Raw genomic sequence first — 16,352 nt, 5'->3', positions numbered from 1 at the left:
AGCTTTTTTGCAAAACATGAAATCACCCAGGTGACTGAGCCCACCCTACAGCCCAGATTTGGTGCCCTGAGACTTCTGGCTTTTCCCAAAACTAAAATCACCTTTGAAAAGAAGAGATTTCAGACTGTTGATGAGATTCAGGAAAATATGATGGCAGCTGATGGAGGTTGGGAGAACTGTGTGAGGCCCCAAGGTGCCTGCTTTGAAGAGGACTGAGGCACCATTGTCCTATGTACAATGTTTCTTGTACCTCGTATCTTCTTCAATAAATGGTTCTACATGGCTGGATACTTTCTGGACAGACCTAGTATATTATACATTCTTTAAAAGTGTACAACCTAATTAAGCCATAAAAACCATGCTTACTTCACTTGTGTTTAGCAAGTACTGGGAATGAGCTAGTAACTAAGATAATGTAAACATGATTCATGATGATTCTGTTCGACTAACCTGGAAGCAGATTATTAAAATGAAATATACAAAGTAAAAGTCAAGTTCTTATACGAAAAGTGTAAAGTGTCTGTACTTGAATGAGGGAAGCTACTGTGATGGTGGTACTTGGGGTGAAGAACCAGAACAGTCAGTATTAAATACAAAGCCCTGGGGCTTTACACCTTCTCAAAAGAAAATCTGTGGGTGGTGATGGCCCAGGAATCTGTATGTTTCAAAACTTCTTGGTAACTTTGAGAACCACTGACTTAGGCTGAAGTTTTGCTCCATGAAGGAGGAGGTCTTATGGAGGAGGTATTCTAATGTACAAACCCTTTTTAAGCTTAACACTCCAAAAACCACTGTATTTCAGAATAATTCTACTCAGTTTCTTTTACCCCCTACATTATTATTCTGTAGCAACAAAACTCAGGAGAAATCATTTAATTAAAGAACCATTATCTATAATTTCTGTACAGTTAGAACAGAAGAAAGGCAGCAGAGTTAATTTGCTCTCTAATCCCTTTCTATATAGATTATAACTCCCTAATACTCTTTTTTCTCCAAACCCCTACTTTAATGGAACTCCTAATGTGAGTTGCATACATTTCTCAATTATATAATACTTTGGTGCCTTTGTCTGTGACATTTACTGTATTTTAATACTTCTATGCATTTTAAAGTTAAAGTCTTAAAGCTTGATAAGCATTCCACGTTCTAATTAACAGTGAGCATAAAATGTTAGTGTGACAAATATTAGCCATGCATAATAGGGAATATTCAGAATCCATCTAGGTTGCCTCACCCCTCCCCGCCCCACAAAGGTAAGATTTATGCTGTACAAGATTTGGGAGAATGAATGTATAATTTAGACAAACACTTCCCTGAATACCAGTGTTACTTTATGTAGTAATTATGGGATTTTAAAAAATGCCAGTGAGTTCTGTTTCCTTTGTGTGAATTTATGAGTGTAATAAAACATTTTAGAAAAGCTAATCAAATAAAAACAATCTAAGATTTAATTATCAGCTTTTTACAGATTTTATGAAGCAGATCATCTTTATTGCCAAAATCACTTAAGTGACTTAGGAATCACAGAATCCTCTTAAATCTTTTATTTTGTTCATAGAATTGAAGTGATGGGTTTTTCTTTTCTTTCCTTTTTTAGTATATAATCTTTATCATGTTTTTCCATTACCATTTAGTCCCCTTATACCCCCCTCCACCCAGCAATCACCACCCTGTTGACCATGTTCATGAGACCTTCTCTTTTTCCCCCTCCCTCCCCTCCCCTCCCCTCCCCTCCCCCTCCCTCCCCCTCCCCTCCCCCTCCCCTCCCCTCCCCTCCCCCTCCCTTCCCTTCCCTTCCCTTCCCTTCCCTTCCCTTCCCTTCCCTTCCCTTCCTTCCTTCCTTTTTTCTTTACATTTTATATACAGTTAAAAAATATGTAAAAAAGCATAAAGAAAAAACTTCAAACTACTCAAATATCTACAACTCTGATAAAATTGCTATTAATACTTTGGTAAATATTCTTCTACACATCTCAGTATACCCTCTGCTACCCCTTCCCCTCACACACTCATGCAAAGACCTAATTTTGCATAAAAATATTAATACATGATACTATTATTTGTATTTTCATGCTAGACATTGTTTCCTATTCACTTTTTTATTTTCATATCAGTAAATAGATATGCACATCATAGGTGACATGCCATCTATACATATATATAAGCATTAGTTAATATCTGTATGTGCTTTAACTAATTTCCTGTTGATAAGTATTGTATTGTATATTTCCCCCTCTATTATGTGTTTAGTTAACATTCTTGCACATGAATCATTTTGCAACTGTTCAATTACATTCTTAAGACAGATTACTAGAAGTCCAGTTGCTTAGCTGAAAGGTAAATGTTGGTATACATCAATGACCAAGCTGCACTCCAGACTGTTACTGTAGTTGAAGCTCTCACTAGAAAAATGATAGAGTGCTTGTTTTTTCACACTTTCTCAACATTGGATTTCTTAAACACTGACAGTGACAAAAAATTCTGCCACCGTTGAAAACTTTTATCTCTCCCTAACTGCTGTAGCTCAGTGGATTGACTACGGGTTGTGAACCAAAGGGTCACTTGTTCGATTCCCAGTCAGGGCACATGCCTGGGCTGCAGGCCAGGTCCCCAGTTGGGGGTGCATGAAAGGTAGCCACATATTGATGTTTCTCTCCCTCTCTTTCTACCTCCCTTCCCCTCTTTCTAAAAAATAAATAAAGTCTTTTAAAAAATACTTTCATATCTATGATTATTAGTGAAGTTGTACATATTTCCAAGTGCTTATTGGATATTCTTATTTCTTCTTTGTTTATTTGCTTCAATATTTTTATTGGGATACTTTTTTAATAACCTATAAGAAAGTTTTTTCTAAGATTATATTTTATGGATTATGATATCACAACTGTCTTAATTTTTCCCCCTTTTCCCCCCTCCACCCAGCACCCACCACTCCCTCAGGCCATCCCCACACCATTGTTCATGTCCATGGGTCATGCATGTAAGTTCTTTGGCTGCTTCATTTCCTATACTGTACTTTACATCTCCATGGCTATTCTGTACCTTCCTATTTTTACTTCTTAATCCCCTCACCTCCTCACTCATGCCCCCAAATCCCCCTCCAAAAAAAGCCAAGTATAGTGTAAGGAGCCTCTGGGACAACTTCAGGTGTGCCAACATTCTCATCATTGGGGTGCCAGAAGGAGAAGAGAAAGAGTAAGAAATTGGAAATCTATTTGAAAAAATAATGAAAGAAAACTTCTCTAATTTGATGAAGGAAATAGACATGCAAGTCCAGGAAGCACAGAGACTCCCAAACCAGATGGATGCAAAGAGGCCACTCCAGGACACATCATAATTAAAATGCCAAAGGTTAAAGATAAAGAGAGAATCTTAAAATCAGAAGAGAAAAGAAGCTAGTTACCTACAAGGGAGTTCCCATAACACTGTCAGCTGATTTCTCAAAAAAACTTCCGAGGCTAGAAGGAATTGGCAAGATATATTCAAAGTCATGAGAAGCAGGGACCTATAGCCAACATTGCTCTACCCAGCAAAGCTGTAATTTAGAATCAAAGGGCAGATAAAGAGCTTCCCAGACAAGAAAAAACTAAAGGAGTTCATCATCACCAAACCATTATATGAAATGTTAAAGGGACTTATTTAAGAAAAAGAAGAAGTTCAAAACTATGAACAATAAAATGGCAGTAACACATACCTATCAACAATTGAATTGAAAAGAAACATAACAAATGAAGCAAATAAGAACAGAGGCAGAATCATGGATATGGAGAGCTATGAATATTAAAATATTTGGACTCCAAGTTTGTCATTTGACTTTTAACTCAGTACATAATGATTTCTAAATTAAATGAAATGTCATTTTTTTGTGTGTGTGTGTGTATAAAATTTTCATAAAAAATGTATTAATATGTCATTTTATAGTTTCTAGCTTTTGTGTCATGATTAAGAATGACCTTTTTCCTTTCAGGATTGCAGAAATATTCATCCATACTTCCTCATGGTAATCTTAGGGCTTCATTTCTTCTGTGTGATAATCTTTGATTCACCTGGGGGTTATTATTTTTTTTCACATTAAATATTTTATTTCAGGTTCTAACCCTATCATAGTGCCTTTGCACAAAATCTTTGCAGTTCTTAGCATGTTTTCCTTTTCTTTTAAAAAATGTATTTTTAATTATAGTTGGCATGTAGTATTATATTAGCTTTAGGTATACAACATAGTGATTTAACATTTACATACCTTATGAGGTGATTACCATAAGTCTAGTAACCATCTGTCACCATATAGTTATTATGTTATTATTGACTATACCCTCTATGGTATGTGTTATATTTCTGTGACATTTTTCATAGCTGGAACTTTGTGCTTACTAATTCCCTTCCCCTTTTGTGTCCATTCCCTCACCTTCTTCCCCTCTGGCAAACATCTGTTTGTTCTCTGTATTTATTGAGTTCATTTCTGTTTCACTTTTTGTTCTTTTTTTTTTTTTTAGATTCCACATGGAAGTGAAACCATACAGTATTTGCCTTTCTCTGTCTGACTTGTTTTACTTATGTAAATACTGTCTAGGTTCACCCACGTTATCACAAATGGCAAGATTTTATTCTTTTTATGGCTGAGTAATATCCCCTTTTGTGTGCGTGCACACCAGGTCTTATTTATCTAGTCACCTATCAGTGGATAAGTAGGTTGCTTCTGTATCTTGGCTGTTGTCAGCAATGCTGAGATGAACATAGGGGTGCACATCTTTTCAAATTATTGTTTTGTTTTATTCAGATAAATACCCAGAAGTGAAATTCTGGGTTGTACAGTAGTTTTGTTTTTAATTTTTGAGGAAATATACTGTTTCCCATGGTGGCTACACTAGTTTACAATCCCACCAGCAGTCCCTTTTCTTCATGCCCTTGCCAGTGCTTGTCGTTTGTTGTCTTGTTGATGATGGCCATTCTGACTGTTGTGAGGCGATACCTCATTGTGGTTTTGATTTGCAGTACCCTGATGGTTAGTGATGTTGAGCATCTTTTCGTGTGTCTTTTGGCCATCTGTATGTCTTTTTTAGATAATTCTCTGTTCAGGTTCTCTGTCCATTTTTTAATTGGATTGGTTTTTTCATGTTGAGATGTATGAGTTTTTTGTATAGTATGGATATTAACCTCTGACTGGATATTTCATTTGCAAATATCTTCCGTTTTCAGTTGTCTTTTTGTTTTATCGATAGTTTCCTTCACTGTGCAAAAACTTGTTAGTGTGATGTAGTCCTATTTGTTTATTTTTGCTGTTGTTGCCTTTGCCTGAGGAGACATAGCCAAAAAATATTGTTAAGACTGATGTCAGAGTGTTTACTGGTTATGTTTTATTCTAGGAGTTTTATCATTTCAGGTCTTACATTTAAAGTCTTTAATCCATTTTGAATTTATTTTTGATTATGTGGTAACAAAGTAGTTTTATTTGTTTTTTGCATGTGTTGGTCCAGTTTTCCCAATGCCATTTATTGAAGAGACTGTCTTCCCCTTTGTGCATTCTTGTTTCCTTTTTTTAAAATAAAGGTTTATTTTTTATTTTTAGACAGAGGAGAAGGGAGGGAGAGAAACTTCAATGTGTAGTTGCCTGTTGTGTTCTCCCTACTGGGGACCTGGCCTGCAACCCAGGCATGTGACCTGACTGGGAATCAAACCCAGCGACCCTTTGGTTTGCAGGCCAACGCTCAGTCCACTGAGCCACACCAGCCAGGGTGCTTGCCTCCTTTTTTTAGATTAATTGACCATATAAGTAAATGTGGGTTTATTTCTGGGCTATTCTATGTGTTTGTTTTTGTGCCAGTACCCTACTGTTTTGATTACTATAGTTTCATAGCAGAGTTTGAAATCAGGTAGTGTGATTTCTCCAACTTTGTTCTTTTTTAAGATTGCTGTGGCTATTCAAGGTCTTCTATAGTTCTATATAAATGTTAGGATTATTTCTTCTAGTTCTTTGAAAAATGCCATTGATATTTTAATAGGAATTTCATTGAATCTGTAAATTGCTTTGGGTAGTATGGCATTTTAATGATACTAATTCTTCCAGTCCTCAAGTATGTTATATATTTTCATTTATTTGTGTTTTCTTCTATTTGTTTCATCAATGTGTTATAGTTTTCAGAGTACAGGTCTTTTACTTCTTTGGTTCAATTTACCCCCAAATAGGTATTTTATTCTTTTTGATGCAATTGTAAATGGGATTGTTTTCTTAATTTCTCTGACAGTTTGGGATTTATTTTTGAATAAGGAGAAAGATAAACCAGTCTTATCTTTACCTAAATTGCTTGCGAGTTGTTAGATTCATGAATACCCAATCTTTTACTACCGATTTGAAATGACTCATCTTCTTACATTAAATTTCATTATGTATTTGAATCTATTTCTGGTCTGTTCTGTTGATCTGTTTATTTTTGAATAATTGTTACTGAGATTTTATTTCTGTGGCTTTATTTATAGGATAAGTATTCCTTCATTTTATTTTATTTTATTCATTTCTTTTAATTATTTATAATCAGATTTTATTTTTCAATTCCAGTTGACATACTATATTATATTAGTTTCAGGTGTATACCCCAGTAATTAGATGTTACATACCTTGCTAAGTGATCATTCTGCTAAATGTTGTATCTATCTGACACTGTACATGGTTATTAGAATATTATTGGCTATATTCCCTATGTTGTACTTTACATCCCCATGACTATTGAGTATTTCCACATTTTAATTCATTTTCAGGTTTTCTGTCCATTTTTGCATATTTACTTGATGAACTTAAAAATCATTTGGTCAAAGTAACAAAAGCCTTGCTGGGTTTTTCAACTGGACTTGTACAGTATTATTTTATTATTTGAGGGAAAATTAGCACTTTTATAATGCTGGATGTTCTTATTTAAAAAAAAATCCCCAACCCCCATGGATTCAAGCATTCTCTTAGTTCTCTTGGTAGCATTTTATGTTTGCTTATTTAGGCCTTGGCCATTGGGTAGGTTTTTCCAGATATTTTAATTTTTAACTTTTTTTCCTGAATGGAATTATTTCCTTCTATAATATTTTCCAATCATTGTCTTATTTAAAAAATATTGACTTTATTTATTTTATTTCCAGACACTTTAATGTACTTACTTTTTTCCTAATCATTTTTGGTTGATTTTAGCTTTCAGAAGTCAAAGCGGGACCCAGGAAACAGATGGAGTAAATGTAATTTCCTCACTGTGGGACGTGACTTGAGAACATTAGGGAGTGGGGTGTGCCATAGGAGAGTTTATGGAATATAATTTGTTCATTCAGGAAGGACTAAATATGGGTCAATGTCACATCACCGACACATAGTATGTCAAGGCTAAGTATATTAGGATGAATAAGCATGCTGCTCGTATGAGATTATTTAATATTCTTAGATGTCCTTTGTACTCAATTAATCTCTCAGGATTCATCTTTGTGAATTCTGTATCATTTATGTGAGCTGCAGAAAGGCTTGATTTAATTAAGTCTGATGATATTGGTTCCTGTTTGAGGAAAGAAAATGTGAAGGATGGAAGGGAAAACTGAGCTGTCTTCTTCAAGAATAGGGGTTTATCAAGTTGTGAATTCCAGGCTTGCTAATTTTTTTGTATAACCTCGCAAATGAAATGTAAATTCTTGTCTTGTTGTGAGTAATCCTACTTCCTCCTTCCAACAAGTACTTGTTGCTCTAACTACCCACCATCCCAACCCCCTAGGTGTTAGATGGCCTCGGCTGACAGTGCCATCTGGTGGCTACCTGGGGAACTGTATGAACTAATCACTCTTCTGTTGAACCTGCAGTCTGGGTTGGTATCCTGGAAGCCAGATCCAGACTTGGAAACAAGCAGTTTGTGCCTGAAGCAACAGGCAAAGAGAAAAGGTAAAGTCCAAGTGCTGGCAAATGTTGCGTGTGGGAGCTGGGAACAAGGAAGGAGCCAGAAGGGCTATATCCACAGGAACTGATAGACAGCAAGGACTAGGTCCAAAAAGAGAGATCTGCAAAGGAATCCCAACTGGAGTGAGCACTGAACCCCAGCAGAAAAGGGAAACTTAGGGAACCTTTTTTTCCTCCCTTAATGGACTTGCATTCGGTCTTGGGGCAGGGATCAGTTTAATTGTGGGTTTACAGTCAGTTCTAACACCTTACTCCAGGGGTTTCCTCAATTACTTAAAAAAAAATTCTTAATTTCCCCCCATTGCTTCAAAGTCAGAAAATTTCAGGTAATTCCACATGAGGCAAAGTTTATTTCACATTTCCCTTCTCTGTCTCTCTTTTCCCTTTCCTCTCTCCCTCCTTTTCTCTTTTCTCATCTTTTTTCAGCTATTATTCTTACCCTCTAGGAAAATCTCCCTCTTTTCCATCATTCTATTTGGGAGTCAAAACATAATCCTAGCTGTAGCTGATAAACCTAGGGATAATGCGTGTGGGTCAGCTTTCTCAAGGAAAAGGGAAGGCAGAGGTTGCGAGATGAAGAATGGGTGCTACTAACACCTGGGTCCCGGGAAAGGATCTGGAACGCCAGCAATGTCCCCGCCAGGCTCAGTCCTCCCGTCCAGCCCCTGCACTGTTTCCCCTGTGCCCTGTAGATCTTTGTGTGATGTATCCTCTGCCATATCCCCAGCATTTAAAATAGCACCTGGCATATAGAAGGAGCTCTACTAATATTTGGTGAAGAAATGGATGAATATTCTTGATGAATAAGCAAATCTGACTTGCTTCTTTTTCCTGTATTTTAATTTTGCCTTGTAAGTATTGCAATGATGCTCATTTTCATTGTGAAGAAATGACTTTTGACTTTTGTAGGATAATCTAAGCTTATATAACATGAGAGGATATTTCTAGCACAAAAATAATTATTTAAGAAATGTCAACTTACCAACTGACAGACTTTCTGAAAATAACCTGTTGGTAAGTTGGGAACTCTCTGTACGTTTCCTTTTCTTGTTTAAAGAGTGTATCTTTTACACACAAATGAAGTAAAAAGAAAACATGACAAAATGACCAGCTTTTACCTGTCTTGGCTTCTCAAGTGCTCTTTGCATCCTCCCCAAAATAGAAGCCAAGACTGTTAAATATAGAGGAGAAAACAAATTCCGAAAGCTGAAAATGATTAAGCATTTGGCAAACGTCTTACTGTCTGTGTTTTCTGTTTGCTCTGTCTCTTTTGCATTATAAACCCTTGATAATAAAGACAGAGTGATAGTTATCCTCTGTGTAGAACTAAGCAGAGAGGAAATGTTGGGTTTACCTAATATTTTTCAGAATTGTGCCTGTGCTTGTGAGTCTTCTCAAGAGAGGAGAGATGGGGAGGCAGGCTGTCTTTATTTTACAGATTGTTCCTCTGACATTACTCCTATGTGAGAATTTTCTGGGTATAAAGAATGATCACTTGCTACTTTCCATTCCAAAACCTTAGGATTTTATAAATGTCTCACACATCTCTGTAATCTTAAGGAAGTTCTTTCATTACAGTACAAAGGAGCAGTTAAAATGAATTAAAAGCTATCTTGAAATAAGGCAGCTGAGCAGTGGACACATAGTGCCAGAGTGTGCTAGACCTTGGTTCATTCGTGAGGATGTGTCACAACATCCTGTCTCAGGCTTGACATTTTGTTCCTGGGCAACTTTAGTGACACTGGTCATAGGGGGAGGGCGGATGTTTGGTCTTTAGTTCATTGACTACATGGAATACTAGAAGCTACAGGGTGTGAAAAGAGCATGGAGTAGCATTACAGGCGCAGGGCTCTCAGACTGAATCTTGGCAGTGCCTCCGGCTAATTGTGTGACCTGGAATAAAATAGGTAACATCCCAGAGCCCTACCTTTCTTGAAAATGGGAATGCCGATGCCTACCTAGAAGGGCTGTTGTGCTACTAGGTAAAGCCTAACACCTGGCTAGTGGTGCTTCCTCGTTAGTGAGTCGTGATCACTGCAGTCACATGTCCTCTTTCCATTTCTTTGCTAGGTACCTGGGGATCACGAGGCCACTCACGTACCCTGTCAGGCAGAATGGGAAATGCATGGCGAAGATGATTCTGTCCGTCTGGCTTCTTTCTGCTTCCATCACTTTACCCCCACTCTTTGGGTGGGCTCAGAATGTAAATGATGACAAGGTGTGCCTGATCAGCCAGGATTTTGGCTACACGATCTACTCCACCGCAGTGGCATTTTACATCCCCATGTCCGTCATGCTTTTCATGTACTATCAGATTTATAAGGCCGCCAGGAAGAGCGCCGCCAAACACAAGTTCCCCGGCTTCCCGCGCCTGCACCAGCCAGACAGCGTCATCTCCCTGAACGGCATGGTGAAGCTCCAGAAGGAGGTAGAGGAGTGTGCCAACCTTTCGAGACTCCTCAAACACGAAAGGAAAAACATCTCCATCTTTAAGAGGGAACAGAAAGCAGCCACCACCTTGGGGATCATCGTCGGGGCCTTCACCGTGTGCTGGCTGCCGTTTTTCCTCCTCTCGACAGCCAGACCCTTCATCTGTGGCACAGCCTGCAGCTGCATCCCGCTGTGGGTGGAGAGGACATTTCTGTGGCTGGGCTATGCAAACTCTCTCATTAACCCTTTTATATATGCCTTCTTCAACCGGGACCTGAGGACCACCTACCGCAGCCTCCTCCAGTGCCAGTACCGGAATATCAACCGGAAGCTCTCGGCTGCAGGCATGCATGAGGCCCTGAAGCTCGCTGAGAGGCCCGAGAGGCCCGAGTTTGTGCTGTAAGGTCATTTATCACTATTTTCCTTTCAACCCCTGCCCCCAACCCTTTTATGGAGCTTCTTAAAGCGTATCTCAGAAAGCTTCCTGAATCGGTAGCTGGCTTGTTTTCTACTAAGCATGTCAGATTTGAATTCAGAATTCCATAAATTCCAGTCCTCTACCCAACAGAATTCTGAAAGCCAAAGATAGGTGCTTGCTGGGAAGGCAAGACTGATTTGCTGCTGAACTGCCTTTGGTATGCTTGATGACAAGCAAGCTGATGTTTCTCTTCCTTCTCCACTATTAAGGGCCAAACTGTGTCCTTACATATTCAAAAATTATAACATTATCAGTTTCATTGCTCTTACTCTTACACCCAGCAAAACTTTTTCGATGACCTCATCCTTTACTGAAAAATAAAGGAAGCAGATTCACACAGACTAACAAACAGCTAGAGAGTATTTAGGAAGTGCTGCCCACCTTTGTAGGAGTTGAGAAATGATAGAAGATTGTTGAGTGTGCCTAGAAGGCATTATGACTTTCCAGGAGGCAATTGCATAGGGTGTTGGGATCTGAAAAAGGATTGCAAAGGGCCAGTGGTGATAAGGAAATGGACCTTTTCTATGTAACCCACATGTTAATGAATCTCATTGTAAAGAAGGTGGGAGGCAGTACTGTTATTAGATCGGCAGCAGGTCAAATAGAGATTTGGCTTTAAATCTGAGGTAGAAGAGACATCTTCATGTTTGAAAGTTGAGGGGAAAGACACTGGAATCAGAAGACTGATGGTGTTGAAGAGAGAGAGAGAGGGGGAAAGAGAGAGCAAGAGGGAGGGAAGATTAGTGCGGATCCTGAGAGAGGAGGAGGCGTTCCTTCTCACTGTACTTGGCAGGAAGGAATAGACCAGAGAACTGTGGACCACTGTAGCTGAGAGGGTCCTTCCCAGTCATCTTGGCCATGCCCTTCATTTGACAGAAGTGTCTTAGATCTGGAGAGTGAGATATGGCTAAAATAACCCACACACTCCACACTCTGCATGTTTGCATTCAAGTAAACACCAGGTGGATAACCCAAAACAACTAATAACTCTACTGGAGTCTCTGGAAGAATGATGTGGTGTCCAATCCACAGCTCACAGCAAACCTTGTTAGAAGGCTTTGTCTCCCTACCCTTCTCTCTGTTGCTCAAACTCTCGGGGCCAGCTGCGTTCTCAGGGCGCCTCCCACTAATCTCTTCAACCCATTTTCCCCCGTCTGACTGGGCTGCTTGGATTCTAGTCTCTTTTACTACCCCCCACCCCCCACTAGCTCCACCTTCTTGGTTCTATTTCTTTCTCCTACATAAATCTTCCTTTCCTGTGTAAACAATCTCTGTATTGCTACTTTCAACTATTTATCAATTTCTTTGCATTTTCTTGATCAGCATAACAAGAGGCTTGGGAGTCCAGCACTCTACGCTAGTATTTTAATGTACTATTCTATAATTTGTGCCCTTTTCACAAGTATTCAAATAATGATAATATAAAACCAAATGTGACATAAAGAGGGATTTTTTTCTTTTAATTTGTCAACTGTATGGATTTTTTTGCATTGCTCTAAATTGTTTTTTAAGCATCATGTTTTGATGGCTTTTGTTCTTTGGCACCATTATTGTGAAAATATGGAAAAGCAATTTCTAAAGTACTTCCATATAAAAGAATTTCATGAGATTGTTTTCAAGTAGTTCTACCTTTCCTTCTCCCTTCCTCTGCATGGTAAAGGACTTCCTCTTCAGAGACCCGGACTCCCTGCTCCCTGTTGGACTGCAGTGGTTAGTCACGGAGCAGTAGCCTTGGGTTCCTGCCGTGAATTCTGTCAATGTGCTGCTTCAGGGTTTGTGCTAAAGCGTTGGAGTTCAGGGTGATTCTGCCTTTTCTTTATGGAAACCAGTGATTAGAGAAGGCAAACAAAATGGGTCCGTTGGAAACTGGGAAGAAGCATTGAGTCCCCCGAAGCCCTGGATATCTGTGGAGGGACGCTGCTTTACTGACAGAAAAAACAAAGAGTTTGCTATTTCCTGGATTTTTTTCCCCATTGTAGTATTTTCCTCACTGTTAACCAGCTGGAATTCAACACTATTTTTATGCAATCATTGATTAGTAATAATAATAGCTTATTTGCTTCATGCTTTGCATCATCTCTTTAAAGTAGGAAAGGCAGTAGGAAAGACCTTGCTTTTCCTAAAAGTTTTTTTTTGTAGATAGTAAATACACGTAGCACAAAGTAAAGTCAAGCAGTCAGATGCGTATAGAAGAAGCATAAGCCTTGGGGGGGATGTTTTAGCAAGAAAATACCCACGGTGACATTTATGAAGAAGGTGATAATCTGGGTTTAAATAGAGAGGAACATTTTAACCAGAAGGGATGGCAGGGGTGGAGGTGGGGTTGGGGCTACTTGAAGCAGACAAGAGAGTTTGGACAGAGGCAGATACGCTAATGTGGATGGGGCATGTTTTTAGCAGTACCTGGAGCTGGGTAGACTGGTGTCAGCAAGGAGGAGGGCCAGGTGGGCAGGATGGGTAGGGGAGCATGGGTCTGAGCTGAAGCATGGCCCCAGTCTTGTCCTTAGATGCCATTGTGTGTAGCGGGGAACAAAGTGAGAGATGGTGTCCTGTGGAGAAACGGATCCTATCAGTGGGAAAACCCATTTGTGTGGAGTCTTGGTGGTCAAGTGAGAGGCTGGCCCATTCCAATGCGATGGGGAGGCAGAGGCTGGGGGTGCAGTGCCCGACCCTGGAACCTCATAGACCTAGCTCTCAAGAACAGGGGTATAGCTTGGTAAGTCAAGTTTTGTGAAGGTACAGAGTTAGGGGAGTGTGGATCTAAAGGGACAGTGGCTCTGCACCAAGGAGAAAGAGACTTTTCCTCAGCCGTTGGCCAAGACGTGTCCATGACTCATGCCGCCTCTGTGAACCTGGGAGGAAGGAAATGAGGGAGGTGGGGTCTCCTGGTCTTTGCACACGTGGCTTACTGTAATGCACCCTCCGAGGTCTGAAGGGGAGAGCACTTCTCATTAGTGGTGATCATTATTCTTTTCAAGTGGAGCAACTGCAGCAGTATTTCGCAGGGACTTTTGAGAGTAGCACCATTTTTGGCTACGGATGTATTATAAAAGTGAATTTCTAAATGGGTTACCTGGGGCTGATTTGCAAATATATGAAGTCCCTGACAACTTACAACAGTTATGAAATGTATTAAAAGAGCCACAGATCTTTTTCTTTTCCTTTAGAGACGCTTGTAACCCCTTAGAAGCCACAAATGCTTCAAATTACTGAATGCTGTAAAAATTAAATCCACCCACCACAAAAGAGAAACATTTATGGTTCTGCTAAATCATTTTCATGTATTCTCTCTCTCTCTCTCTCTCTTTATAGACAAAACTCTGACTACCGTAGAAAAAAAAGTCATGATTCATGATCAAAAGTGGAATCATGAAGACGAGAAAAACGAGGCAAGACAGAGGTGGAAACAGATCGAAATCATTTGCTGAGACTGTGGAATGCTGCTTCTGTTTTTTCTTGGGATGGTTCAGAGTGACGAGCAGGGCAATCTGTTGTACAAGGGTATTATGAGGGAGACAGTGACCTCCCCTTCTTTCCCCCTGTGGATCAGTGCTATTGTGTGCAAATCAAAATAGTGCTCAGTGTAGGATAGCCAGAACAGCTCAGCAGTAAGCTCGCGAACAGAGCTGAGTTCCAGAGCAGTTTCTGATGCTTTGCATTTGTCTAAGCCCATGAAAGTGGAAGCAAGTTCCAGTGTGCACTTCCCATGCTTCCGAGTCTAGGCATTGTGGTGAATATTCAGGAATCATTCACAAGACAGAATTAATTGTGTGGTAGGACAGAAGGGTGTTTTCCCAAGCTAACTGTGGTAAGCATAGTGTTGACTATGTTGCATGTCCTGTGTTAGAAAACAGAATCCCGTCATCAGCTCACACAAATGACTTCCCAGAGCAGTGTCTGTTCTAAGCTACTGTCAAGCAGTTTGGCTTTGTGCAGGGTCCCTGTGACCTCCCCACCAATGTACTTTCTTCGTTAACTCAGTTCTTGTTATGGTATAACTCAGGAACAGCTCTCAGGATGGAGAGAATCCTAAAACCTGAATAAAGCATTTTCTTGTGCTCACACTTCATCCAAGGGGTCCTGAGAGGTAAGCGGGGTTCCGTCCGTGAGGACTTTTTCACCTAACCGCACTGTTCGTTAACGTGGGAGTTGGCACTGAACTTTTGACTCTCATTGCACACGGGTGCTTTGGGCCCACAGACTGGTCCCTGACTGGTTTTGGGAGGAAGTAGGGGAATAAGGGGGTTTCCATGAGAGGTTGTGTTACTTCTGGAAATGGAGCATCAATATGTGAATTCCCGTTGAGCATCATTGTGTTAAACTGAATCATATGAATTGGAGGTCACCTGGAATCCTCACCATCGAGCAGTAAATGCTCCAGAATACCATTCTGTTCCTTCTAGAGGATTTGTTTTTGTGTTCTCTGTATCTTAAATCAAATGTGTGCCTGGCCAATTCTGTTCTCCTGCTCTCTCCCTCCCTAAAGTGATAGGCATTAAGGGCAGACAAGGAAACAGAAAAGGTCCCTTTGTGGATAGTATTTTTTTAATGGAATTATGAAATATCATGAGCTAAGGAGATAGAAAGACAGTATAACAGAAGAATACCTCTAAGGGGATAAAGTGAGTGCAAACCTTCCTTTGATAAAAGAGAACTGTAAGAGAATATTATTTTCCTACCATAAATGTAGCTGTTTCCTCAGAGGATAGTGTGGAATTCCAACGTGGATTATGGATTTCTCCCAACTTTCATTGACATTGCTTCTTACCAGACACAGGGCAAGATCTGCCTTTCCTGGAAGGGGAGGTGGGGCCCTGCCCGTTCAGACCCAGCTCGTACAAATTCCTGAACTGCATATTTGCTAAAGTGACTGTACATACTTATATTCATAATTTAAATGATTAATTCTGGTCAGATAAATGTTAAATTTGAAAATGTTTTATTACATTACATCAAATAAAGTTTATTTGTAGCTGTAATAAAACAACTTAAGTAACGATTTTTAATTGAAGGTCTGATGTCATAAATGTTGCTATATGTTGAGTAGCGGGTGGGCAAGCTTACTGTGTTTGCTAAATCCAAACAGGTAGTTAAAGCAGTTCTGTAACTAACTGCATTTCACTGTGAGGATTCATCCATTTGGTAAGTTGCTTTTTTTAAATGAGTGTTCCTTTCTTGATTTGATTAATGAGTACTTATTGGGCTTTGGTACCTTCAACACTGTGGACATGAAGGGGCAGAGATGAGCAAAGCAAGTTCTTTTTTTTTATTTTAATTGTTGTTGCAGTAGCAAAGCAAGTTCTTACTCTGAAGGAGTTTGCCTTCAGGCAGCGGGCAGTCATTCCTCAGATTTGTCACCTGTAAGGGCAGTCGCTATTTGCAGAGAGTGACATGTTTGTTTTTCTCCCTGTCCATAAGACAGCATTGTGGATAATTGGATGGGTTTAGGTTTTTAAATGTGTTTACCTAACGTTTTTATTAGGACCTGAATTATTAAAAATGGGTCTTTATCTGCCTGACTTGAACACC

At 39.6% G+C, this 16,352-nt stretch overlaps 1 protein-coding gene across 2 annotated transcripts in view; it reads left to right on the top strand.

The window, feature by feature from the left end:
* Positions 1-15,802, top strand: part of HTR7 (5-hydroxytryptamine receptor 7) — a 76,505-nt gene extending 60,703 nt beyond the window's left edge. The window contains exons 2-3 of one of the 2 annotated variants that reach the window (XM_045854706.1): positions 9,986-10,744; positions 14,136-15,802. In XM_045854706.1, the coding sequence (XP_045710662.1) occupies positions 9,986-10,744; positions 14,136-14,178 (802 nt within the window). In that variant the 3' untranslated portion in view covers positions 14,179-15,802. Of the gene's footprint in view, positions 1-9,985; positions 10,750-14,135 lie in introns of both variants that reach the window. The other variant, XM_045854707.1, reaches the window with a different exon arrangement.
* The last annotated feature ends 550 nt before the right edge of the window (positions 15,803-16,352 follow it).

The sequence above is a fragment of the Phyllostomus hastatus genome, unplaced genomic scaffold, assembly GCF_019186645.2.
Source record: "Phyllostomus hastatus isolate PE091 unplaced genomic scaffold, TTU_PhHast_1.1 phas_scaffold_1066, whole genome shotgun sequence".
NCBI classification, from domain to species: Eukaryota; Metazoa; Chordata; class Mammalia; order Chiroptera; family Phyllostomidae; genus Phyllostomus; species Phyllostomus hastatus.
Note: the sequence above shows the minus strand (reverse complement) of the source record. Positions and strands in the feature narration are given on the sequence as shown.